Here is a 27,572-nt window from a genome sequence, read left to right on the forward strand (position 1 = left end):
TTTAAATGTGAAAGATGTTTATGAGTAACATTATAGCTGTACAATAAAGAACCATTGGCATTTAGAGATCTCCAGAAGGATAATCTGACATTTGATAGCCCCCTTTTTGTAAGTGGTAGCGTACAACATAGTAAGCAGAATTATTTATTCTTGTTTTAATAATCACACATTTTGTATATATGCAAAATAACAGCAAACATTCAGTAAGCACAATGTCCTACTATTTTAGACTTGTTGAAAAGCCACAGTCAATCAGCAGAACACATATGGTAGATTCCCACTTGGTCACCAAATACTTCACTTTTGACACAATATTGAGAACTGTAAATACTTTTCATAGCTGTAAAGACCAATTATTGGGATTATTGTAAACAACATTATCAACAACAACACTAAGTAAAGTATTTTTCCTTGTGATGGCATTTGAAGTCACATGTAGGTGATGTTCTTCAAAATATATATTTTTATTTCACATTCATAATATGTGAAGAGGTTCATATGGCCAGTTCCTGTGAGAGACCATAATTCCTTCTTGTCCTTTCCCTATTTCCTTTGTTCACTCAGTTTTTGTTTAAGTTTTTGCAGACAGGTGTGGCACCTTGAAGAACAGACCCCTCTCCTGTACTCACCATACATCTTACCAAACCTCAAAATGTCTACAGCTGTCATGTTGGGAGAAGGAACGGGAAGAGGGGGGAAGGCAGGGAACCCTCTCATTTTTGTAGGTATGACATTTGGGACCCTACTCTTTTGATGTTTAGTCACTCAGGCACTGAATTCCCATGCCCCCTCTGATCTGTGTCCAATCACAAATGACTGGCATAGTCCCTACACCTTTGTTATGGGATAATGTTGCCCAGTAGGTCAGGGGTCAGGTACCCCTCTGGTGTAGGTGTGGGCAGGGGAAGCTTGGTTAGAACTGGCTGGGGTGCAGGTGTGGGTCCAGGCTTCAGAAGGAGGCTGTTCTGCCTGTCTACTCCCTCCACCATGGTGTAGGCAGAGACAGGGGGCAGTGGGGAGACAGGAGAGGCAGGTGGAATGGGGGGCATTTCAGCCTCAAAGTACAGGCTCTGGTACTCTCCGAAGGGCTGTCCCTGCACAAGACTACTGTCCTCTGTTGGAGAAGGCTGGCTGGCTCTCCCAGTGGGGAGTCTGGCACTCATCTTCCCAGCATCTAACTCTGAGGTGTAGCCTCCCACATCAGCATTCACCACCAGCAGCTGAAACGCTTTCCTCTTCTTCTCTTTCTCCTTTTCCTTCTCATCCTTCTCTGAATTCTCCTCCACATTCCTCTGCTCCTCATGTGTCAGCAGCACGTCACCAGTTGGTCTCACCTCATTCACCTGGGTGTAGAGGTCCTCCCTGCCAGGTGCGGCCCAGGGAGAATCCTCAGTGGTGGGGGTCTGGACTGGGGATCTGGCCTTAGTGCTGGCCAGGCAAGAGGGCTCCAGGACGTGGCTGGTGTTGGGGAGGAGGGAGTGGAAGGGGGCCTCTGGGTCAGGCAGATCAGGGTCACAGCAGCTGGCCCTGCCCGAGTCATCATCCCTGAAGCCAATGGTGATAGGGGGACAGTCTGAGGAGGCACAGTGGTCCATCAAGCACTGGGTGTCTAGCACAGTCAGCCTGTCGTTGGGCTCCTCCATGTCCAGCTCGATGAACTCCACCCAGGGGTCGTCGCTGTACAGGTCTGGCCTCAAGTCAGGGATGCCGCCCAGGATGGAGGTCAGCTCAGTCAACTTACCTTTCTATGGTAAACAACAGATAATACCTCACAGTTAGTTTAAGGGGCAACATACACTTATTACAACCTTGCTGGTAATTCATATTGCCTCCCCATAAAACTCTAGTGGCAATGGTTTTAATGGTACAAGTAAAGAATTCTAGGTATTTTTCATTGTGTTAAGTTAATACCTTAAAAAGCTCTGGGTCTATGCCTTTGATTTTGGGACCAGGAATTGGAGGCAGGAGAATCACCATCAACCTTGAAGAAAGATAGCGGAAGTGTTATTAAAAGACATGTAGCATTAGACTTTACATTTGTTTATGAAGAGGTTTGGTATTTTGAGACAAAGTGAAAGGTAAAACGTAAAAGTTTCTTACTTCTGTTGCTGGGAATAGATGATGAGCATTAGGATGACTGCCAAACCCAAAGCAGCAAAGACAAGTAGGACAGTAACTGGAAGTCTCGACTCTGAGCACATATGAATATATAGAAAGCAATATATACGATTCAAAACAGAGACATCATACATATTATAACAGCAAACATTTTATATGACAGTATTTAAAAAAACAATAAATCAGTACCTTTAGTAGGGATGTGTATGAATATGGAGTTGCTGAATTCACCAAAGTTACGGGATGCTAGCGTCTTGCACCTCACCCTGACCTCATTATCTGTGTTGGTGCGCAGCCCGTATAGCGATCGCTGCATTCCCTTTTCAAGGTCCACCTAGGGTTGCAGTCAAAACAGAGAGGTTTCACACCATTTTGTTAGTAAATATCACCCACACGATAGGAGGAAACAAAACTTACACCTGCAGGTTTAACGATTTGGTTTAAGGGACACACTACTTAGAGTTTAACTGAGGATAAGTCACCTTGAGAAATATATAATGTCATATAAAGACATGAATCAACTTAAAAGCAATAGAGCATTGGTATGTCACCTTGGTAGATTACCCCAAAGATTCATGTTCCCTTGCATGGAAGGAGTTAACGTGAAAGAGGGAGAATGAGAGGGCAAACTGCCCTTGGAAAGAGGCAGTTTGTTCTAAATTACAATGTGGGAGGAGGAATAAGTCTTGATTATTAGGTCATTTTATTATTCACTGAAATTATCTTAAAATAATGCAGAAAATCGATTCATTTATTATTTATTTTATTTTAACAACTACACCACACCAGTCATCCAACAGACTCCCATTCAGAGCGACACACAGAAGTATCCAGGGTCAACACCTTGCTCAAGGGCACGTCAACAGATCTTACTTCTTATTATAATTATGTTTTATTTTTACTTTATTTTTTATACTTGTTATACTTTGACCATCATTCTATCTTCCGCCCAGCAACTCCACTCCCACTTGTCTCCAATTCCACAACCGAACCCTCAGCTTCCTTCAGCCCATCCCATCTTTCTCTTCTGGCCACCCTCTTCGGATTTCTACACAACATATATCTTTCAACTATGCTGTGATGTTTTAACGTAAGATTTCAATCTATCTAATCGAATAGAATCCACAGATTGAGCGTAAAAGATAAATACTTTTACTAACAGTATAATTATATTAATAATTGACTCTCCAGATCTCCTAACATTACTATTTCTAAGGTCAATTTTAGATCCATGTTATGCATTTTCAGCCATTCTTGAACCTGAGACCAGAAACAGGCTACCTGAGGGCAATACCAAAATAAATGGTCTATTGATTCTGTATCCTCACAACAAAATCTGCAGAGCTTCGATGATTTTATGCCCCAAATATTCAACATTTTGTTGGTGGCAAGAATTCTATAGAATCATTTTAGCTGAAAAGCATGAAGTCTTGAATCTTGAGTCGTTTTATATAGCAACTCATACACCCTGTACCATGGAATCATTACATCACAAATCTCTTCCCGACTATTTTGCAATCTGTATGTCACATTTGTAAGTCTCAAATGAAACTGGTATACTTTCCTATTTATGCTATTTTTATTCCTCTGCCAGATTTGATCCTGTATATTTGGCAGACAGACCAGTTCCCTACCTCCTCCCGCGACCACCTGCCATCTCCATTTTTGGAGTAATGCTGTAATTGGTTGTACTCTTGGATTGAGCAGACCTTCCTGTACAATTCTGATAACTCCATGAAAGATGTCTCTACCATTCCAATTTACAATATCATTTAAGAACAAAATACCCTTTTCAAACATCTTTCACATGAATACAGGTATTTTTAAACAATGGATGAGCTTTCCTTAGTAATCTACTTGAGAACCATTTAGGGTTCAAGTAAAACTTTTGAATGGAGTGAAGCTTTCAGAGAGAGGTTTAGTGCTTTTAAATTGAATCATTTCAACCCACCTAATTCATATTCATTATATAGATAGGCACTCTTTATTTTGTCTGGTTTAGCATCCCAGATAAACCAAAATATTTTTTGCTCATATGATTTGAAAAAAACAAATCATCAGGAGTAGGCAGCGCCATAAATAAGTAAGTGAGTAAACTGAGATATGACTAAGGAGTTAATCAGGGCAATTTTTCCATAAATAGACAGGTACTGTATATTAGTCCATATGTATAAGTGAACATGTAATTGAGTACGTGTGTGTTCATATCCACTTCATAGTGTTCAGATATTTCTACCGTTCCCATACTTTCTTTTTTTCGTAACTTGAAGTCCCTGTAGAATTTGGTACAGCCATGGAGTTATGGAGCTGTCTCGGAATAGCTGTCCATCTATAAAGAGTTTGTCCACAATGAGAAAGGCACGGTTACCCCTCTGTTTCCTCTGTACAGGATACAGTCTCTTGCGACTTTCGTTTATCTCACATGGAAATTGGTAATTGAGACCGAATTTGGTCTCTTTAAGCTCCCTTCCCCTGCTTTTGATCAGCTCCTTTTGTTGCTAGTGTTCAAATTCTACGATGATTGGCCAGGGACCGTTGGTCTTGTCGCTTTGAGCTCCAAGTCTGTGTACACGGTGGAAAGCCACCTGGTTTACAGTCTCTAGAGGAAATTTCAAGGCGGATTGCATGAATTCTCTGGTCGCGCTCTCTGAATTTTGGTTGCGTCCTCAGGAATCCCAGAAAATATTAGATTTTCACGCATTCTACGACTTTGCATGTCTATCAGCGACTCCTTCAACACCCTGTTTTCCCTGAGTAGACAATCCATTTTAGAATCGTGGATTTTCACCTTGGCTGTGAGTGCCTTGTTCTCTCCTTGGAGCGTGAGAATTTCCCTCTGGCTAAACTCCAAACTCCCCCTCAGCCCTAATACCTCCTCACACAACTTTTCCAGTGTTGCATGGATTCCAGCCAGAACACTAGCCTCTACTTCAACGGTAAGTCAATTGTTCGCGTCTGTAGATTAATCTGTTTTTCTTTTTTTTGTCGGGTTAGAGTTATTTTGTGAGGTAGTAGGATCATTCCATGATGGAGTATGTTGTTCCTCCATAGCTTAAAGCTATTGGTACTCGTCGATTACCCCCAGGATCGCCTTAGTATCCAGGTTGGCTCATTACTGCAACTAGTTGTTTTTCAAAAGTTTTTCAAAATGTGTCTTTCCCACGACGATGGCCGGTGTCTGTAGTACAGCCACCTAGCACTGTTGTTTGGTTAGAGGTGTTTCCTAGCTGTTAAAAGCTAAACGCATCGCGGAATCCACGCAAAAACAAATACAATAAACCTTAGTCAGGTCAAAATAATCTGGACTGCATAGTCTCAGTAGGTACTGTATGTCCAGAGAAAGGTTTATGTGAACACTGGAACACTGCTGTCACGATTGTAGTAATGATTAGACCAAGGCGCAGCGTGAATAGAGTTCCACATATTTTTAATGAACTGAAACTCACTGAACAAAACAACAAACAACCAAATGAACTGTGAAGCTACTAGTGTGCACACAGGCACCTAACTGTTGACAAGATCCCACACCAGAAAGTGGGAAAAAGGGCTGCCTAAATATGATCCCCAATCAGAGACAACGATAAACAGCTGTCTCTGATTGGGAACCATATCAGGCCAACATAGACATACAAAACCCCTAGACATACAAAACCCATAGACATACAAAAACCCATTGACATACAAAAACCCTAGACATACAATAACCTAGAGTACCCACCCTAGTCACACCCTGACCTAACCAAAATATATAGAAAACAGAGTTATCTAAGGTCAGGGCATGACAACTGCATTTAATCTTTATTGCCAATGTAAAGTTTCTGAAATGACCCAATGATCTGCAATAGTGTGAACAAAGTAGTCAAACAGAGTCCTCATAGAATGGGTATAGGTGGTGCCAGGAGATTTCCTGGTCTAATCACAGAGTCAAGAAGAACTCCTAACCCAGCCCTATGCATAAAGGCCAGGGCTAGGAGTTTTCCCCTGTTTTAGGGTGTGTAGACTCACCGTCCTCCACAGTGTTGAGTTGACCTCGCGGTACTGCACCTCGTATTGCAGCGTCATCCAGCCCATCGACACGTCTGCAGAGTGTGGCGGTTCCCAGCTCAACATGATATCAAAGTGGCTCCCGGTTAGACCCACATTCAGCAGGGTCCAGTTCAGCGCTATTGGAGGGTCTGGTTCCACTGGAACACATTTAAAACCATAGTAGGTTCACCACTTGAAATGCAGAATGGCACATCAAAAATGTAGTATATTCTAGTATAGAAAACATTAGGAACACCTGATCTTTCCATGACAAAGACTGACCAGGTGAATCCAGGTGAAAGCTAGGAGCCCTTATTGATGTCACTTGTTAAATCCACTTCAATCAGTGTAGATGAACGGCAGGAGACAGGTTAAAGAAGGAAATTTTCAGCCTTGAGACAATTTAGACATGGATTGTGTATGTGTGCCATTCCGAGGGTTAATGGGGAAGACAAAATATTTAAGTGCGTTTGATGGTAGGTGGCAGGTACACCGGTTTGAGTGTGTCAAGAGCTACAATGCCGCTGAGTTTTCACGCTCAACAGCTTCCCGTGTGTATCAAGAATAGTCCACCACCCAAAGGACATCCAGCCAACTTGACACAACTGTGGGAAGCATTGGAGTCAACATGGGCCAGCATCCCTGTGGAACGGGTTTTGGGGGGGGGGTTCCTAATGTTTGGTGTATAAAATTCAGTATTTCCACGTATAATTTTCCAATTATAAAAAAGTTATTAGGGTTTAAAATTTGGGAGATGTGTGGAGGCAGACAGAGGACACACAGGTGAGTGTAGGGTAGCTATAGGTAGCTATGAATGGAGGAATAACTGTGGTTTAGGAATACAGGGGCCAGGCTAACCAATGTCTTCCACAGTGAAGATGACCTCGTCATAGAGAATGTCCTGATCGCCAGAGCGGAGCTGGACACTGTAGGTCATCCAGACCTTCGTGTAGCTTTCATTGAAGAAGCACTCGTTTGTCCTGTCAGCGTAGCGAGGACATTCACCCCACTCTTTGGGAGATATGCTGCAGGCAAGGGGAGACAACATAGAGGTTTTAATAATGTGCTGATGAAACGAAAGACTGACATCATGCACCTGACATAATTTAGATAAGAGGGAGAGACTCCCATACAGTTAAGAACTACAAATTATTTCAGAAGAAAAACTATTTGGCTCTCAAATATTTAATTTATTTAATTTCAGCCCCAGAATGTTTATCTCTCCCTTAATTAGGGAATATTTTTTCTCTCACTTCCTATCATTAATGTAGTAGAATATCCGCAGGTCTCTGGGTTCTGTGAGGTTTTGGAAAACTCCGACATTCCATCTGCAGCGGAATGTGTTCATGTCATGGGAGACACAGCCAGTGATCTGGGGGCGGATCTGGAAGAGGGCTGAGAGGGAGGCAGAGACGGGAGGGAGAGAGAGAGAAGGATTGTCACGTTCTGACCTTAGTTCCTTTGTTTTGTCTTTGTTTTAGTATGGTCAGGGCCTGAGTTGGGGTGGGCAGTCTGTGTTCTTTTTTCTATGATTTGGGGTTTCTGTGTTTGGCCTGGTATGGTTCTCAATCAGAGGCATCTGTCAATCGTTGTCCCTGATTGAGAACCATACTTAGGTAGCCTGTTTTCACCCTTGAGTTGTGGGTGATTATTTTCTGTTTTCGTATTCTGTACCAGACAGAAATGTTTCGGTCTGAAATTTCTTACTCCTCGTCAGAGGAGGACGAAGACAACCATGACAGAATCACCCACCACAACCGGAAAAAGCAGCGTGGTATCCAGGAGCAACGGGTTCAAGACTCCTGGACTTGGGAGGAGATCTTGGATGGCAAGGGACTCTGGGTACTGCGGGAGAATATCGCCGCACCAAGGCAGAGCTGGAGGCAGCGAAAGCCGAGAGGCGGCATTATGAGGAGCTAGCACGGCAGCGCGGCTGAGACGAGAGGCAGCCCCAAAAATTTCTTGGGGGGGGACACGAGGAGTGTGGCTAAGTCAGGTAGGAGACCTGCGCCAACTCCCCGTGCTTACCGTGGAGAGAGGTGGACCGGGCAGGCACCATGTTATGCCGTGAGGCGCACGGTGTCCAAGGTGCACAGGCATAGCCCGGTGCGTTACATAGCAGCGCCTCGTATCGGCCGGGCTAGAGTGGGCATCAAGCCAGGTGCCATGAAGCTGGCTCAACGTATCTGGTCTCCAGTGCGTCTCCGCGGGCCGGGGAACATGGCACCAGCCCTACGCATGGTGTCCCCGGTTCGCCAGCAAAGCCCAGTGCGGTCGATTCCACCTCGCCGCACTGGCCTGGCTACGGGGAGCATCCAGCCAGGTAGCGTTGTGCAGGCTCGGTGCTCGAGTAGGGTTGTGCAAGCTCCAGTGCGCCTCCACGGTCCGGTCTATCCGGTGCCTCCTCCACACACCAGGCCTCCGGTGGCAGCCCCCCGAACCAGGCTGTCTCTCCGTCTCCTCCCTACAGGTGTTCCCGTCTGTCCTGAGCTGCCTGAGTCTCCCGTCTGTCCTGAGCTGCCAGAGTCACCCGTCTGTCCTGAGCTGCCAGAGTTGCCCGCCAGTCAGGAGCTGCCAGAGTCGCCCACCAGTCAGGAGCTGCCAGAGCCACCCGCCAGTCAGGAGCTGCCAGAGCCGCCCGCCAGTCAGGAGCTGCCAGAGCCGCCGGTCAGTCAGGAGCTGCCAGAGCCGCCAGTCAGTCAGGAGCTGCCAGAGCTGTCTGTTACTCCGGTGCTGCCGGAATAGCCCTTCACTCCGGAGCTGCCGGAGTCCCTCGCCTGACCAGTGCAGCGGGAATCTCCCGTCCATTTGGGACCCGTTGCCAGGGTCCCCAGTCCGAGGTCGGCGGCGAGGGCTCGCCGCTCTAAAGAGGCCACGGAGGCGGGGTAAGAGGCGGACAAAGACTATGGTGGAGTGGGGTCCACGTCCCGCGCCAGAGCCGCCACCCAGACCCTCCCCTATAAGTTCAGGTTTTGCGGCCGGAGTCCACACCTTTGGGGGGGGCTACTGTCACGTTCTGACCTTAGTTCCTTTGTTTTGTCTTTGTTTTAGTATGGTCAGGGCCTGAGTTGGGGTGGGCAGTCTATGTTCTTTTTTCTATGATTTGGGATTTCTGTGTTTGGCCTGGTATGGTTCTCAATCAGAGGCAGCTGTCAGTCGTTGTCCCTGATTGAGAACCATACTTAGGTAGCCTGTTTTCACCCTCGAGTTGTGGGTGATTATTTTCTGTTTTCGTATTCTGTACCAGACAGAACTGTTTCGGTTTCATTTCGTTCTCTTTTTGGTTTTGTATTTTAGTGTTCTGAGTTCTATTAAAGAATATGAACACTTACCACGCTGCGCATTGGTCCTCACCTTCTTCCAGCCACGACAAGCGTGAGAGGAGGTGAGCACACACATTCTATATAGTCAAACTTAAACATGAACACACACCCAGTCTACTCGACCATTTACAGGGCTGAGTTGCTCTTCAAGTGTAAGACAAACTGAGCGTAACATAACTCATCCTCGTAACATAATGCCGCATGGTGGACAGCTACGTTTTCCTGGAAGTATCCGCATACCTCTAAATCTGTCAGCCAGACTTTACCGCCCACAGGAATATCGGGGAAAACCCTGCTGTCATCTGTTCTCAGAGCTGCACGTACATAGTACACTGCATCTGCCGTCATCTGTTCTCAGAACTGCACTTACATAGTACACTGCATGAAAACTACACTCATAGTAAGTGTTCAGAGATCTGCTGTATCTGCAGGAAAATGACAGCTGGCAATAAAATAGTGCAATTGGAAGTATTTTCTCCGAAGCCAATTACTACTACACCTGAAACGCTGTAATATGATGCATCTTATTACCTTCTGCTCCTAGGGGTCAATTAAGGAAACTATAAATAAGCTGTAGGAAAGATAAATGATCATTCCTATCATGTTTATGACAGCAATATGACATACAGTGGGGCAAAAAAGTATTTAGTCAGCCAACAATTGTGCAAGTTCTACCACTTAAAAAGATGAGAGAGGCCTGTAATGTTCATCATAGGTACATTTCAACTATGACAGACAAAATTAGAAAAAAAATCCAGAAAATCAGATTGTAGGATTTTTAATTCATTTATTTGCAAATTATGGTGGAAAATAAGTATTTGGTCACCTACAAACAAGCAAGATTTCTGGCTCTCACAGACCTGTAACTTCTTCTTTAAGAGGCTCCTCTGTCCTCCACTCGTTACCTGTATTAATGGCACCCGTTTGAACTTGTTATCAGTATAAAAGACACCTGTCCACAACCTCAAACAGTCACACTCCAAACTCCACTATGGCCAAGACCAAAGAGCTGTCAAAGGACACCAGAAACAAAATTGTAGACCTGCACCAGGCTGGGAAGACTGAATCTGCAATAGGTAAGCAGCTTGGTTTGAAGAAATCAACTGTGGGAGCAATTATTAGGAAATGGAAGACATACAAGACCACTGATAATCTCCCTCGATCTGGGGCTCCACGCAAGATCTCACCCCGGGGTCAAAATGATCACAAGAACGGTGAGCAAAAATCCCAGAACCACACGGGGGACCTAGTGAATGACCTGCAGAGAGCTGGGACCAAAGTAACAAAGCCTACCATCAGTAACACACTACGCCGCCAGGGACTCAAATCCTGCAGTGCCAGACGTGTCCCCCTGCTTAAGCCAGTACATGTCCAGGCCCGTCTGAAGTTTGCTAGTGAGCATTTGGATGATACAGAAGAAGATTGGAGAATGTCATATGGTCAGATGAAACCAAAATATAACTTTTTGGTAAAACCTCAACTCGTCGTGTTTGGAGGACAAAGAATGCTGAGTTGCATCCAAAGAACACCATACCTACTGTGAAGCATGGGGCTGGAAACATCATGCTTTGGGGCTGTTTTCCTGCAAAGGGACCAGGACGACTGATCCGTGTAAAGGAAAGAATGAATGGGGCCATGTATCGTGAGATTTTGAGTGAAAACCTCCTTCCATCAGGAAGGGCATTGAAGATGAAACGTGGCTGGGTCTTTCAGCATGACAATGACCCCAAACACACCGCCCAGGCAACGAAGGAGTGGCTTCGTAAGAAGCATTTCAAGGTCCTGGAGTGGCCTAGCCAGTCTCCAGATCTTAACCCCATAGAAAATCTTTGGAGGGAGTTAAAAGTCTGTTTCCACATCACTGCTCTAGAGGAGATCTGCATGGAGGAATGGGTAAAAATACCAGCAACAGTGTGTGAAAACCTTGTGAAGACTTACAGGAAACGTTGGACCTCTGTCATTGCCAACAAAGGGTACATAACAAAGTATTGGGATAAACTTTTGTTATTTACCAAATACTTATTTTCCACCATAATTTGCAAATAAATTCATTAAAAATCAATGTGATTTTCTGGATTGTTTTTCTAATTTTGTCTGTCATAGTTGAAGTGTACCTATGCTGTACCTATGCTGAATTACAGGCCTCTCTCATCTTTTTAAGTGGGAGAACTTGCACAATTTTTTTTGCCCCACTGTATCAGGCGAGCGCTGTCCTGGTCTGTCTGTACTATAGTACATGATTATATAAATGTGTTCCCAGAGAGAGGGGAGCTTTCGGTAAACACTCCTATTTGTTCATAGCCTTGAAGAGGCACTTAGGTCCTTTAGTAATTAGTACCATCTCCCATAATGTGCCACATCAACACCGCTGAGAGGGACAGCACAATAGCAACAGGTAGAATGGCTCTGGCGCCTAGGGAGAATTCACAGCTGTGTGGCTCTTCTGAGGAGAGATGCATACCACTGGCTTGGTTAGCAGCTCATCAGGGTGGCCAAAGGTTAAAAATAACTTGTTTACCAGATCCTTTTCTACCAGGAAGGAACTTCCTCGGAATGAAAAGGAAAAATCAATCCAACACTTGACGTGACTGGTGAGGATTCAGCACAGGTGGTGTGTGTGTGTGTGCGTGTGTGCTGTGCACAAATTGTGACTATACATCCAGACTCCCCATTTTGACTTAATATTTTCAAAATATAAATATGCACATGTATGTGAGTACTTGTGAATGTTCTTGAATGTCCACGTGAGTAAGTGCAGTCTGCCAAGTTGAGGTCACTTTTTTCACACCATGTGCACAGCAGATATCACTGGCTCCAACAGGACGTTGAAGCTCAAATTTCAAACAGACCTTTCCAAGAAAACAAGGGTAAAATATAATTTTGGGCTCCAGTTATTCTAGTGTTCCAGTCGCTAGAAGGTGAACTCTTTTACAAAATGTCCCCCACTTCTGATACAAAATGTCCTCTACTATCTCGTAAATTAGCCTACTCATCTCTCACATTAGGACTGAAAATTCAAAACATTCATTATGACTTTAATGAAAGGGAAATAGAGGGTTGTTTGATTGGCTGCTGTGTACTAGGAGGAATAGAGGGAGGAAATGGGTGTTTTAATCAAGGGGTTTCTAAATGCATAAAGTAATTCTCTGTAGAGTACACATGATGATGAGCGCTAGCACTGGATGATTTATAGCAGGGGTGTCACTCGTTCCATGAAGGGCCTAGAGTAGAAACGGGCCCGCGGGCCACACCAATGTTTCGGAGGAAACACCATACACCTCGCCGCGACTGTGTAAGCGCCCGGCTCGCCAAAAGAGTCGATAGAGTGTGATGGGACAAGGAAATCTCAGCCTGCTAAACCCTCTCCTAACCCGGACGACGCTAGGCCAATTGTGCGCCAAATCATGGGTCTCCCAGTCACGGCAATCTGTGACACAGCCTGGGACCGAACCTGGGTCTGTAGTGACGCCTCAAGCACTGCGATGCGATGCCTTAGACCGCTGCGCAACTCGGGAGGTCCCCGCAAATTGATTTTAACAAACAATTGGTCCCCCCAAAAATGCGGCCCTCCGTTGAATTACATTTCATAATCCTGATGTAGCCCTCGACCAAAAGGTTTGCCCACCCGTGGCCTAGAGTCTGCTGGTTTTCCCTTTCAATTAAGACCTAGACAACCAGGTGCGGGGAGTTGCTTACTAATTAGTAACCTTAATTCATCAACCAAGTACAAGGGAGGGACAAAAACCCGCAGACTCTCGGCCCTCCATGGAATGAGTTTGACACTTGCTTTATAGAATCTAATTCACTATTTTCTCTCTCCTATGTGCATCACTGACGTATACCAGATACACATACACAATTATACAGATGAAAGGGATGGTGCTATTGCCTTACCAATCTCTCGATGTTGTTTCTTCTCATTTGGAGTGATGTTTGTGCAACGTGTGTATTAAAACGCCCTGCGCATTAAAACACCCATTTCCTCCCTCCATCTCTCCTATCACACAGCTGCCGAACAAACACAACCCTCTCCTTCCCTTTGATTAAAGTCAGGATGAATGTTTTGACTTTTCAGTCCTACTGTCAGAGAGTAATTCACAAGATGGTGATTAAAAATAAATATGTACCTAACATAAATGTACATCGAGTCTTTACCTATTCTGTTTGTTCCAGAAATCAAAAGCAATTACATGTGCAAAGTAACATTTTTCCCATTTATGGTAGAGAAATACTTACATGAAGGACAGCTGGTGTTATATAGTGTAGCTACTTAAGTAGACACTTTAAAGCAATAGCTGCAACCAAGGTTGTCCCCTTCAATTGAACATCTTTAAAGCTCTGTGAGACAAAAACTTGGTTTACTCTAGTATGGGAAGCACTGAAAATGTGTATTTTCTGTCTGTGTGCGTGAGCTGGCAGTGTCCTCTCCTCCTGCACTGTTCTATGTCCATCTGTTTCACTCAGACAGTAACCTTTTTGGCTGGGTACCACTGATTCTCAGAAAATAAAATCTAGTATATTTTTTTGCTGGGAGCTCAAACCCTTTCACCCATTCTGACAGTATGAAGTACCACTTACTGGAAACAGAATAACTCTGTCAAAGCACCACTGCCAAAGCTTATAAAAATCTGAGACAAAAGAGACTTACGGTAGAGTGAAAGCTTCTATTCAATACGTCAGCGCTAAAGAGTTATATAACGTGTATAATGTTGCATAACATGAAGAAACACTTAGGAGAAGTGTGACTTCATCATAAAGGCCTGAACCACCTAGGAATAGAACGTCCTGCACTCAAACTTTGTACATTACAACGCTGCATCTGTTGAGAGGGGGAGTCTGAATAACTAAACCGTTTCCCACAGTGCACCACTCACTGCTCCCACTGCCCCCTCCAAAATTCCTGGAAATCCTGTTCCTGGGAAGAACTCGATATGTGCCCATGCATGCATGCTTATTTAGAGCACGTGTTCTAAGAGGTTGTAGTAGTCTGTATAATAAACTACACAGTGCCATTGCATTATCATAAAGCATATTACAGAGTTTTCACAAATAACCATTATATTTATTTATTTATTTTGAATGTAACATTTAACCAGAGTGTGTAATGAGATCATTCAAATTGTATATCAGTAATCTATTCCTCTAAGAGTTAACTTAAATGTGTGCCACGCAGTTAAAGTGTGATGATACCTCCTGGTGTGTAACCATAGTGTGATGATACCCTCATGGTGTGTACCCATAACCTGTACCCATAGTGTGATGATACCCCCTGGTGTGTACCCATAACCTGTACCCATAGTGTGATGATACCCCCTGGTGTGTACCCATAACATGTACCCATTGTGTGATGATACCCCCTGGTGTGTACCCATAACATGTACCCATAGTGTGACGATACCCCCTAACGTGTACCCATAGTGTGATGACACCCGCTGGTATGTACCCATAACGTGTACCCATAGTGTCATACAGTATATCATCCTGCACTATATAGTGTACATACTATACTGTCCTTAGCAGGAATTCTACATACAAAGGAAGTACTTGACTTATAGGAATATGTTAGGTCAGTATTGATAGTCCTGTGAAAGGAAAGCCCTTCTAGTTTGGTCTTGTTCATCATTGATCAAAAGGTACCTTGTTTAGAGGTGGGCGGCTCCTGCGATAAAACTGGAAGGATGAGGACGAGGCAGATGAAGAGAATGTAGGAGATTGCCATGATGTTTGACCCTAGAAAAACATGACAGGAGAGTTATTGAGTTATATGAGTTATTTCACTGTGTCATCTCCACTGAACCATAACCCTAAAACGGACCAGATAAAGGTATCTGTGCTGCCATACCCTTATATAAGTCCAGTCTGGAAATTAGGGAGAGATGTTTAACTATAGAATAATTATTCACTTTTTCAATGCTAGTTAAGGATATTTTAGTTTTCAAATTTAATTTATTAACTACAAAAAGGGTAATAAAAAGAGATGAATCAGATATCAAATGATATATACAGTACCAGTCAAAAGTTTGGACACACCTACTTAGGGTTTTTCTTCATTTTTACAATGTTTTACATAGTAGAATAAGAGTGAAGACAACAAAACTATGAAATAACACATATGGAATCATGTAGTAACCAAAAAAGTGTTAAACAAATCAAAATATATTTTAGATTTTTCAAAGTAGCCACCCTTTGCCTTGAAGACAGATTTGCACATTCTTGGCATTCTCTCAACCAGCTTCATGAGGTAGTCACTTGGAATGCATTTAAATTAACAGGTGTGCCTTGTTAAAAGTTATTTTGTGGAATTTTCTTTCCTTCTTAATGCGTTTGAGCCAATCAGTTGTGACAAGGTAGGGGTGGTATACAGAAGATAGACCTATTTGGTAAAAGACAAAGTCCATATTATGGCAAGAACAGCTCAAATAAGCAAAGATAAATGACAGTCCCTCATTACTTTAAGACATGAAGGTCAGTCAATCTGTAAAATGTCAGGAACTTTAAAGTTTGTCAAGTGTAGCTGCAAAAACCATCAAGTTCTATGATGAAACTGGCTCTCATGGGGACTGCCACAGGAAAGGAAGAACCAGAGTTACCTCAGCAGCTGTGATTGTCTGTGATTTATTTAGAATTCAAGGAACACTTATCCAGCATGGCTACCACAGCATTCTGCAGCGATACGCCATCCCATCTGGTTTGCGCTTAGGGGACTATCATTTGTTTTTCAACAGGACAATGACCCAAAACACACCTCCAGGCTGTGTAAGGGCTATTTGACCAAGAAGGAGACCAACAAGTTCTCAGCATACGTGGGAACTCCTTCAAGACTGTTGTAAAAGCATTCCTCATGAAGCTGGTTGAGAGAATGCCAAGAGTGTGCAAAGCTGTCATCAAGGCAAAGGTTGGCTACTTTGAATAAAAAAATATGTTTTTGATTTGTTGGACTCTTTTTTTGGTTACTACATGATTCCATAGAAAATAGCAAAAATTAAGAAAAACCCTTGAGTAGATGTGTCCAAACCTTTGACTGGTACTGTATGTATATATATTTGTGGCATGTATATAATAATAATAATAATAATATATGCCATTAATGTGTGTAGAATGTACATGTAAAAACAAAAGAAAAAGCTGTAAAAACAAAGCTTATTTTTAATATAGTATATTCTACCTACTTATTTTTAAAGCACATCTCCTGAAGAAATTATCAACTTTTGTGTATTTCTGTGCCACCAAATGTTTGCATATACTGGTAAAGTTACCAGGCTGCATGATATGGGCAAAAAATCTAATCGTGATTTTTCACCTAAAGATCTTGATTTGACTTGAGATAGAGATCAAAACATTTAGGTGTTTGAATCATAGAAATAGAATATTAGAGCTAACGTTTGCTTTTCTCTAGATAGTGCATTTAGCTAAATTACATTTAGTTAGCCAGTTAGCTAGTTAGCGATTAGCAATAGTGATCATCACTGGCTGTAACACTGTAGTTAGCTTACACTAGTAACACTGTAATCATGTTATTGCATTGCAAACTAATGGAGTTTATGTAATTACACAAGAGGAACAAGTAGGGACTGTTCATAAAAAAAGAGAGTAAGGTCTACACTTGTATTCAGCGCATGTGAAAAATCAAATTTGGTTTGACTTCTTAAGTCTGTGGCAGACTTAACTCCTAAAGAACACAAAAAACATTAAGTACTGGGAGGGGGAATGGGATGTGCTGGAGCTGGGCATTGGTGGGAAGTGAATGATTAATTTGTTGTTCTTAACGCTTCAGATGGTTAACTGATTCAAAATTATATTTTTTGCTCTTGATGAAGTAACATTTGCTCATTACCGTAATGTGGTCCATAACATGGTAGATGACCGAAATGCATCATCAATGATAAAATATTCCTAGAATAATATGACAGAAAACGAAATATTTGAGCTTTGCATAAAATGTGCTGTTTATATTTATGTACTTTTTTATATTAATAATAGTTTAAAACATATATGGGTCAAAGACAAAAGCTTTTCAAAGTAGAAAAAAACCAGCAATTACAATTCCCTAAAAAGCTTTCTTATGTTCATTGGAGTGTTACCTATGCCCTTACATTAGTTATATTCAAGAATAAAGCCAATAATTCATTTGTATTGTGATTTGTATGAATGTGCCCTAGTAAAATGTAATTCAGTATAACACTAAGTGTTTTTTTTATGTCATTGTATGCCCATTTATCATAATCACAAGGTTATATATTCATGCTTAGACTGGCAGAAATGTAACTACCCAGAAAAAATGACATTATTTTATTTTGAATAGCACATATTTGATGTGTCACAGGTACAACTCATAATTTGTTGAAGGTTTTTTACAAAAACTTTCCGCCTTACAGTGAAAAAAATGCTAAAATCTTTGAAAATATCTTTCACTTCCATTGAGATTTGTTTTTGTCTCTCTGAGTCAACAAAATAAAGATATTGTATTTTAATATAAAATATACTGTACCCTGAATGACACATATCACTAAGGCCCACAAATATTGATTCAATGTGATTCCTTCAGCAATAACAATAATGAGTTTCCTTCAGTTGATACTGGAGTTAAGTTCATCACCACATTCATTTATTCAATTTTTTTCACGGCGCCTCCTCTGATTCAATCTCCACTTTTCCCTCTTTTTTCAGCATCAGATTGAGTCATTGTATGGATCGGTGGATGATCAGGATTGACATCCTTCTTTCATCTATGATAGCTAAAAAATGTAATCATTATGACACTGGCACAGAATTGGATTCACATCCATTAAATGTTATTAGTAGTCTATTAATAATAGGCTATACAATGAAAACACTTAATCAAAGTTTAAAAGTTAAATCAACTCCATCTCCTTTTCTCTCCCAACCATGTTTTGTTACTATTTCATTTCTAATGTGAATAATAATCCCTTTACTATAATTTGAGCCTGCAGCAACACTTTACGTTGCATTAAGTTGCATTATTACACGATTATTACATTATAGTTAATGTTGTAATTATACATTGTTACACTGTAACAGGTAAATGTCTATTTAATGCAGGTACACAAATGCAATTTCAAGATACCTACACAAAATAGCTACATAAAATGCCCATCAAACTACTTCAAATCAAACTGGTACATACTAAATTTTTCATATAGTGCCCCAAATGTGAACCAGCTATTAACTAATATAATTCATAATCCAGTTTTTATCCATAATTGTGTGTGCGTGTGTAATATTATATTAATTAATATAATCCATCAGTTATACCTTAAATGCAATGAAATTAAACATTAACTACAGTGCAAAAGTGCAACTTAACATTAAGTATTATCCACCTAGCTTTATATCCTATTACATCCTATTCTGTTGCTGACAGTAGCATGGGACCATGAAAACAATACCTTGCTTTTTTTCTGGCTAGTCTTTCCACCCTAGTAACTGGATCTGCATTAATATTTTGTCTGTGCTGTGCAGCCCTCTTCTTATTAGACAACGACATATACAGTATAAAGATAATGCCTTGAAATACCTTAAAATGCCATAAAATGATTTAAAATTATAATATTCCGTATTCATACAAGTAAATATGAATTGCATGACTAAATGTTGTAACTAGTGAAAACATGGGATAACAATGATACTGTCATTCAGCATAATGGGTGACATTGTGGTATACCATGAAACTTTTGAAGGACAAAAGCATGATACTGAAGGACGGATTTCAAACATAAACATATTTAACAGGCAGTTCCTTGGCCACCTATATAAAGTAATGACCTTGACCTATAAAGATTATCCTTACTTTTCATATTTAATATATAGCATTTTATAAAATAACATTAAAAGTATATTTTCCGTGTTGTACTGAAGGACATTTTTTTGTCACAAATGTTACTAGACGGTGAAAAGGTGAAATCATCAAATATTTCAGAGATTTACTCACCTCATCACATTGCTAGAGGGTCTTCAATGGGTCTTATTTGTGATGTCACATGATTACCATCATGTGATATGCTTTAAAATGGCTTTTTACCTTTGTTATACTGAATGTAATTGATGAAGCGCAAAAGTCCAGACAAAAAAAAAAAAGTTATTCAAGATTTTAAATATTTTTTAGGTACAATATATCACCCCTTATTCTATATATTGTTGCAAGCACTAACACAATTATGCCATGGGTGTTCATTTATATTAAGATGAATTTCTACATTTAAAATCCCTTTTTTCATTAGAATTTTAACCCGGACAGTGACACTGAAGGATATTTTTTACACTTTAGAGATCTATAACTCCCTTAATTTAATAGTTTGCAACACAAATATTTCTGGGTCAAAAGAAGGATTGAGTGAGTGTTGAGTGATTTAACATTATATTTATAAATATTTATTGTTTTATGTTAAATGAATGGCCTTCGGACACCAAATTTACACACCACGACCCATATAATAAACAAAATCCAGATTATGAACATTACAGTAAGGAGAACTTTTTTTTACCCCCTTTTTTCATAGTATCCAATTGGTAGTAGTTACTGTCTTGTCTCATCGCTGCAACTCCCATACAGACTCGGGAGAGGTGAAGGTCGAGAGCCATGTGTCCTCCGAAACACAACCCAACCTGGAAGCCAGCCACACCAATGTGTCTGAGGAAACACCGTACACCTGGCGACCTGGTCAGACAAGGATATCCCTGCCTGCCAAGTCCTGACAAACCCGGATGACACAATAATTCAAACAAAATAAAAAATTAAAATTATAAAAATTATGTCTACTTTGTTAATTATTCCTGGTTTTCCTGAGGGGTATTGAATTTGACTGTTAGGCTACATTTTGAAACCTGACAAAGTCAACAGTCCACTGTTGAACATGACATTTGTTCTGCAGTCAACAACTCTGGGCTGAGTTGTGTCCAGCGTTTATGAAATCAATCCCTCCTACATCCTGGCCCCATTCCAGTTATTTTCCCCTCTCTATGAAAAATATAGGCAGGTCGTTCCACCAATTCAGTGCTTTTGAAAAATGTAACTTGGTAAAAAAAACAAATGTTTGATTTCACCCAATTATAGCATTCTGTCATAAAGAGCACATGTTTAACTTCATAAAAAACACACTCCCATCTCAAGAGGTTAGATAGAAAAAATGACTATAGTAAGTACCTATTAGGCACCAAATAAAGTAACAAGTAACATGGTTGACCGTAACAGGGTTGATGATTTAATTTTAAATCAACAATGAATCCCCTTGTGACAAGGAGAATGGAAGCTTGTTGTGTGCAATAGGGAGGGGTAATTTAATGAAAGCTTCACACAAACATTTCTAGCCATTTTTTTTGCAAGTCTTTCTTCATATTAAAGATGTATTTAATTCTCCATGTGCTTTATATTAAAGGGCACTTAATTTAATATAACATGCTTTTAAAATGCAATATTCGTGCACAAATCTGTGGTGGGGCAAGCCAGCAGAAAATACGGAGTGTTGTGCCATGATTGGCTCAGTGTTCTGTCACTCATGGGGACACTGCATCACTGCCAAGTCTAGGGGTAGAGATAGAAAATTCAAGTTTCTTGGGTACTGCCATAGAGTTGTATTAGCCACAGATAAAACGACGTCAAATCACATTATATATACAGTAGCATTGATTGGATTGATCATGTCAACATCGTACTTTTAAAATATTAGCTAGCAGTCATCATCATGAATCAAGTCAACAATCTACTGGCAAATAGTTTTTAATCCTTGACATATGAAGAGAAATACTGAAGAGAAATTATAGATAAAACGTATCGGTGCTCATCAGACATTGGACATAAACATTACACAGTCAGTTGGAAATCACAAATTCAACAAGGAATCAGAGGCTAACTGCGAGCATGGCAAAGCAATCATTAGCCTGCTATTCAGTGGAGTGGCTGTGGGGTCCCAAATCTAAGATTAAGGGTATCTTTTCCTAGTTTAACCCTCGCAAGGCTGCAGGCCCAGACGGCATCCCCAGCCGCACCCTCAGAGCATGCGCAGACCAGCTGGCTGGTGTGTTTACGGACATATTCAATCAATCCCTATCCCAGTCTGTTGTTCCCACATGCTTCGAGAGGGCCACCATTGTTCCTGTTCTCAAGAAAGCTAAGGTAACTGAGCTAAACGACTACCGCCCCGTAGCACTCACTTCTGTCATCATGAAGTGCTTTGAGAGACTAGTCAAGGACCATATCACCTCCACCCTACCTGACACCCTAGACCCACTCCAATTTGCTTACCGCCCAAATAGGTCCACAGACGATGCAATCTCAACCACACTGCACACTGCCCTAACCCATCTGGTCGAGGGGAATACCTATGTGAGAATGCTGTTCATCGACTACAGCTCGGCATTCAATACCATAGTGCCCTCCAAGCTCGTCATCAAGCTCGAGACCCTGGGTCTTGACCCCGCCCTGTGCAACTGGGTACTGGACTTCCTGACGGGCCGCCCCCAGGTGGTTGAAGAAATTGAAGAAATTCGGCTTGTCACCAAAAGCACTCACAAACTTCTACAGATGCACAATCGAGAGCATCCTGTCGGGCTGTATCACCGCCTGGTACGGCAACTGCTCCGCCCACAACCGTAAGGCTCTCCAGAGGGTAGTGAGGTCTGCACAGCGCATCACCGGGGGCAAACTACCTGCCCTCCAGGACACCTACACCACCCGATGTCACAGGAAGGCCATAAAGATCATCAAGGACAACAACCACCCGAGCCACTGCCTGTTCACCCCGCTATCATCCAGAAGGCGAGGTCAGTACAGGTGCATCAAAGCTGGGACCGAGAGACTGAAAAACAGCTTCTATCTCAAGGCCATCAGACTGTTAAACAGCCACCACTAACATTGAGTGGCTGCTGCCAACACACTGACTCAACTCCAGCCACTTTAATAATGGGAATTGATGGGAAATGATGTAAAATATATCACTAGCCACTTTAAACAATGCTACCTAATATAATGTTTACATACCCTACATTATTCATCTCATATGTATACGTATATACTGTACTCTATATCATCTACTGCATCCTTATGTAATACATGTATCACTAGCCACTTTAACTATGCCACTTTGTTTACATACTTATCTCATATGTATATACTGCACTCAATACCATCTACTGTATCTTGCCTATGCCGCTCTGTACCATCACTCATTCATATATCTTTATGTACATATTCTTTATCCCCTTACACTTGTGTCTATAAGGTAGTAGTTTTGGAATTGTTAGCTAGATTACTTGTTGGTTATTACTGCATTGTCGGAACTAGAAGCACAAGCATTTCGCTACACTCGCATTAACATCTGCTAACCATGTGTATGTGACAAATAACATTTGATTTGATATGATTTCTTGGTTAGGGGGCAATATTTTCACGTCCGGATGAAAAGCCCAAAGTAAACGGCCTGTTACTCAGGCCCAGAAGCTAGGATATGCCTACAATTGGTAGATTTGGATAGAAAACACTCTAAAGTTCCTAAAACTGTTCAAATGCTGTATGTGAGTATAACAGAACTGATTATGGCAGGCAAAAATCCGAGGACAAACCATCCCCCCCCAAAAAATCATTTCAGCCTGCCACTATTTTCAATGGCTGTCACTTTTATTATAATGCGAAGTTTTCCCAGATTGCAATTCCTAGGGCTTCCACTAGATGTCAACAGTCTTTAGAAAGAGTTTCAGGATGTTTTTTGGAAAAATGAGCCAGAAATTGTAATTTTTCTAGGTGGCTCCCATTTTGGGTGTAGTGTTTCCAAGCGTGTGAATGAGAGCGCATTCTATGGTATTTTTCTCCGGTAAAGACAATAACGATTGTCCGTCTTAAATTGTATAGTTTATTTACGTATTAGGGTACCTAAGGTTTAATTATAAACATTGTTTGACTTGTTTGGAAAATTTTATTAGTTATGTTTTGGATTCATTTTTTATGCATTTTGATGGAGGGAAACTGGGTGGATTATTGACTGAAGTGTGCCAGCTAAACTGAGTTTTTATGGATATAAAGAAGGACATTATCGAACAAAAGGACCATTGTGATGTAACGGGGACCTTTTAGAGAGCCAACAGAAGAAGATCATCAAAAGGTAAGGCATTTTTATATCGCTATTTCTGACTTTTGTGTCGCACCTGCCTGGTTGAAATATGTTTTTCATGGTTTTGTATGCGGGGCGCTGTCCTCAGATAATCGGTGTGCTTTTGCCGTAAAGCCTTTTTGAAATCTGACACAGCGGCTGGATTAACAAGACGTTAAGCTTTATTTTGATGTATGACACTTGTGATTTTATGAAAGTTAAATATTTATAATTCTGCAGTTTGAATTTCGCACTCTTCATTTTCACCGGATGTTGGCCAGGTGAGACGGTAAGAAGTTAAAATGATAAACATTCAACATTGGACATACTGTCAATGAAGCATGATTTGTGCTCTGAACTTGGAACTGCAAAATCTGACTTTAGTTAGTTCAAGACAGCTGGGAACTCGGGAAAAACAAGCTACAACTGGGAAAATACATTTTGAACTTTCACCAACTCGGAATGGTAAATTCGGAACTTGGACCTCTTTCTAGAGATTTGACCTGAAGATCACTGACGCCATCATGATTCAATGTTTTTTCTTCTTCGAGTTCAAAGTTGTCTTGAAAGCACCATAAATCCAGAGAGTGCCAGACTTTGATGACACGTTTGATGACAAAATTTGCCCACGAAGGCCCGCCACGCGCCACCTTCCTGTTCAGGTGAACACAGCACAGCAAGGTGAGTACCAAAATGTCTTGATGCTGCTGCATAAATGATGAAATATGCCAGGGAGATATGTATACTGTAGCTAAGAAAGTAATACTAAGTGTATGTTGTGTAGTAAGCTGTTAGTAGCGCATGTGCCTCACCCTAATAATTTGGTCTATTTTCATCTCTTAATTTCACCTACTGTTCTGACTTGGTGGTGCACATGTTGCCTATAACCTGTTTTTGAGAAATGTAATCATTGAATATTGTAAGAGCTTTCATTATCTGCTTCATATGCACCATTTATTTATCCTACGGTTCTGACTTGGTGTACAGGGAGAACAGTGTAAGAACGGCCCATGTTCTGAATTCTGTAGCTGTACATTTCAAAAGTGCTGAACAAATAGTTATATTGATTACATCCGTCCTAGTTCGCTCATTAATGTCTTCATCGAAATTACGGATAGCCTCTTATCTGCTCATTGTCCCCGTATGCCATAGTTTGTACATCTCAATTGTCAGTAGAAACCACATTTGTTTAAGCAAGTCAGCCAGTAAGAGGCCGAATGAACTGTTTCGCTGCCAGACAAGGCTCCGCTGATAGCCAGGTGAAGCAGTGTTAAGGTATTGGGACTGCTGTTGGGACTCCGTTTGTCACCGTTATAGTGCAATTAATGTATTGGTTAGTGTTGTGTAGTGGCTTTGCTGGCATGCACCCCAGGATTTTGTTGTTGTTGTTGACTCACCAAGATTTACATGCTAAAATCACCACTGAGCTACACTAAAGGAAATGGTCAAATCTGTTCAAAGGAGAGAAGACCTTTCAGTAGAAAAGTCATTATTTCAATCCAAAGTGTGTATTTGATTACCAGTGTTTAAATGTATACGTAGTCCTAATGACATTTTAGTATGTTCATTAATACATACACATTTGAGGAAGCATTGTCATTTAGACAGATTGTTGAAGAAGATATCAACAAACATCATATTCTTAATTTTACGAGGACAGTCATGTGTTTTAGACTTTAAAATACACAAAGTGACTTTAAATCTTTAAAATATTTCCATTTTAACCTCCCCATACACACACAATTTAACCGAAAGTGGGCATATGCAGTAGACTTAGATTGAATAAAGTTCTTTGAACAACAAAATACTGCATACCACCAAACCCTGGATTTAATATCTATGCAAACTACTCACCGTATCAGCAAGTTGTATATCGCTGTTGTTTTCTTCAAAGGCGAAACGCTCGTCTCGGCTGAAGACGGGAATACTTGCATTTGGTAGACCACAACCAAAAACGTTCATGGCTTTAAAAAAAAACACAATTTAAACGTGGCCATATTCGACATATGTAATGTTGAGAACAGGTTGCAACTTGTAGCAAGACACACAGCTTTTTCTGTCTTGCACAGAGATTCTAAAAATCTCTGGCAGGCAGCTGCTTTTTTTAGTGTGGACTGCGGAGGATGGTGGGGGATGTCTGGTCGTCTATCCTAGGCGCGCTCAAGCTGCCAGGGCCAACATTAAATCGCCACCTGCTGGTAAATATTTAATATAACATACACGACTACAAATAGTTATTTACACATTTAAGCACCAAAATTACATAGCCTGCAGTTCAGACATGAATAAAACCCGTTGTCATAGCTTCGTCAGGTGATTAATCATGTTAAACACTATTATTGCACACAGAGTGATTCTATGCAACTTATTATTTGACTTGTTAACCCCATTTTCACTCCTGAACTTATTTAGGCTTACCATAACAAAGGTGCTGAATATGTATTGACTCAAGACATTTCAGCTCTTCGTTGTTTTTTAATGTTTTTTTAAATGTCTAAAAACATAATTCCACTTTGACAATATGGGGTTTAATATGTATATATCAGTGACACAAAAATCTCAATTCAATCAATTTAAAATTCTGTCTGTAACAACAAAATGTGGAAAAAGTCAAGGGGTGTGAATACATTCTAAAGGCACTGTATGTTATCATTTAATTTAGGATTCCATCTACACCACAGGCCTTTCTGAGTTGGAGAGTTTGTATTTTGTCATGTAGTTCATTCAAGGTAAGTGGAGAATCCAGTGGGTTCTTATTGTCTGATTCTAAGATTTGTAATTGATCATGTCTATGTTTATGCTGTTTGTTCTTTGTTCGTTGTTATAGAAATTGTTTATCCATCCATCTCCATTTTGGATAGATAACTATTTGTATAGTTATTCGTTTAGTGTGTTCCAATTTTCTTCAATCCCATTGAGTTGATTTCCGACATGCTGAAGGCATAGGCGCAGGTTTTCTCGGTCTCTGTTTTTGCTTGGATAAGTTTCTCAATTTCTTTCTTTGGTTTTTGCATTCTTCATCAAACCATTTGTCATTGTTAGGTTGTCTGGAAGCTGAAAGGTCAAATGTACTGTTTACACTTAGAAAAAAGGGTTCCAAAACGGTTCTTTGTGGATGGACAGGGTTCTACCAAGAACCGATTGGATCAGAATAACCCATTTTGGTAGACAAGGGTACTTTGTAAGGCAAAGGGTTTTAACATCCAAATAACACCTTTTAGAAGAAAAGGTTCGTTGATGATTCTTTGGAAGGCAAGAAAGGTTCTACATATAACCATATAGAATATTTCCCAGCATGCCTTATTGCAGGTAGATTCTCAGAATTGCTTGTTTTGCTGTAATATCACATTGATTGGTTGATACATTTGATGCTACGCAAAGATAAATAACATACAGTTTTCTAAACTAGTCCAACGTGATGGAGTTATTGCATCTGTTAAGGAGATGGTCTTCCCTTCACTGGCAGTCGTTCTGAATGCAGGTTGTGGGTGCTTTAAAAAGTCTGCTTTGATTCCAATAGGAATTACACATCACTTTGCAGGCCCTTATAATGCGACTATGCAAAATGTGTACAAAAATGTCTATGTAAAATGTCAATGTAAAATGTATGTGTAGCAGAAAAGCTGTAAAAACAAACAAGATATGTGTCCTCTGAAGAGGGCGGATGGGTTAACAATAATAAAAGAAAAAAATACAAGAAAAAGACAAGTCTTTGAAATCGTTCCCCCGTAGTTCGGAACTGTTTTCTGAAGTGCAATACTACACTGCCCTCCAGTGCCCCAGTTGAGTGCCTTTTCAGCTATGGTGGAAACCTGTTTACCTCTCAGCGAAACAGGATGTCTGATGCTCATCTACAGCATGTCCTTCTGCTGCAATACAACAGCAATTTCTGCCTTCAATCATCTCAGTAGGCTAGCTTCAGAATAGGCCTACTGCAATGCCATGTCTGATATGTGGGTTTATTGGACCGAGCTGCACTTTTTTTTAGCTTAAACTTAAAAAATTA

At 41.0% G+C, this 27,572-nt stretch overlaps 1 protein-coding gene across 3 annotated transcripts; it reads right to left on the reverse strand.

The window, feature by feature from the left end:
- LOC118387496 (growth hormone receptor-like) lies at positions 1–25,699 on the reverse strand. Of its 3 annotated transcripts, none has more exons than XM_035775915.2 (9): positions 25,421–25,699; positions 15,105–15,197; positions 7,398–7,539; positions 7,003–7,169; positions 6,124–6,302; positions 2,308–2,452; positions 2,101–2,191; positions 1,912–1,981; positions 1–1,745 (listed from the first exon to the last, which is right to left on the reverse strand). In XM_035775915.2, exons 2-9 carry the CDS (start codon positions 15,184–15,186, stop codon positions 840–842), a joined length of 1,782 nt encoding a protein of 593 aa, XP_035631808.1. In that variant the 5' UTR covers positions 15,187–15,197; positions 25,421–25,699; the 3' UTR covers positions 1–839. The 3 variants fall into 3 exon arrangements, with proteins under 3 accessions (XP_035631808.1, XP_052315887.1, XP_052315888.1); XM_052459927.1 differs by lacking the exon at positions 25,421–25,699 and adding an exon at positions 19,970–20,207; XM_052459928.1 differs by lacking the exons at positions 7,003–7,169; positions 7,398–7,539; positions 25,421–25,699 and adding an exon at positions 19,970–20,205.
- Positions 25,700–27,572: the final 1,873 nt, after the last annotated feature.

Source organism: Oncorhynchus keta, chromosome 13, assembly GCF_023373465.1.
Source record: "Oncorhynchus keta strain PuntledgeMale-10-30-2019 chromosome 13, Oket_V2, whole genome shotgun sequence".
Taxonomy (NCBI): Eukaryota; Metazoa; Chordata; class Actinopteri; order Salmoniformes; family Salmonidae; genus Oncorhynchus; species Oncorhynchus keta.

Coding starts and splice junctions, on each gene's coding strand:
- LOC118387496 (XM_052459927.1), bottom strand. CDS start 20,066: ATGGCTCTCGACCTTCACCTCTCCCGAGTCTGTATGGGAGTTGCAGCG. Junction 7,540..15,104: donor GCCGCCCACCTCTAAACAAG/GTACCTTTTGAT, acceptor CCTCCCTCTCAG/CCCTCTTCCAGATCCGCCCC. Junction 6,303..7,002: donor CTTCACTGTGGAAGACATTG/GTTAGCCTGGCC, acceptor AATGTGTTCCAG/TGGAACCAGACCCTCCAATA.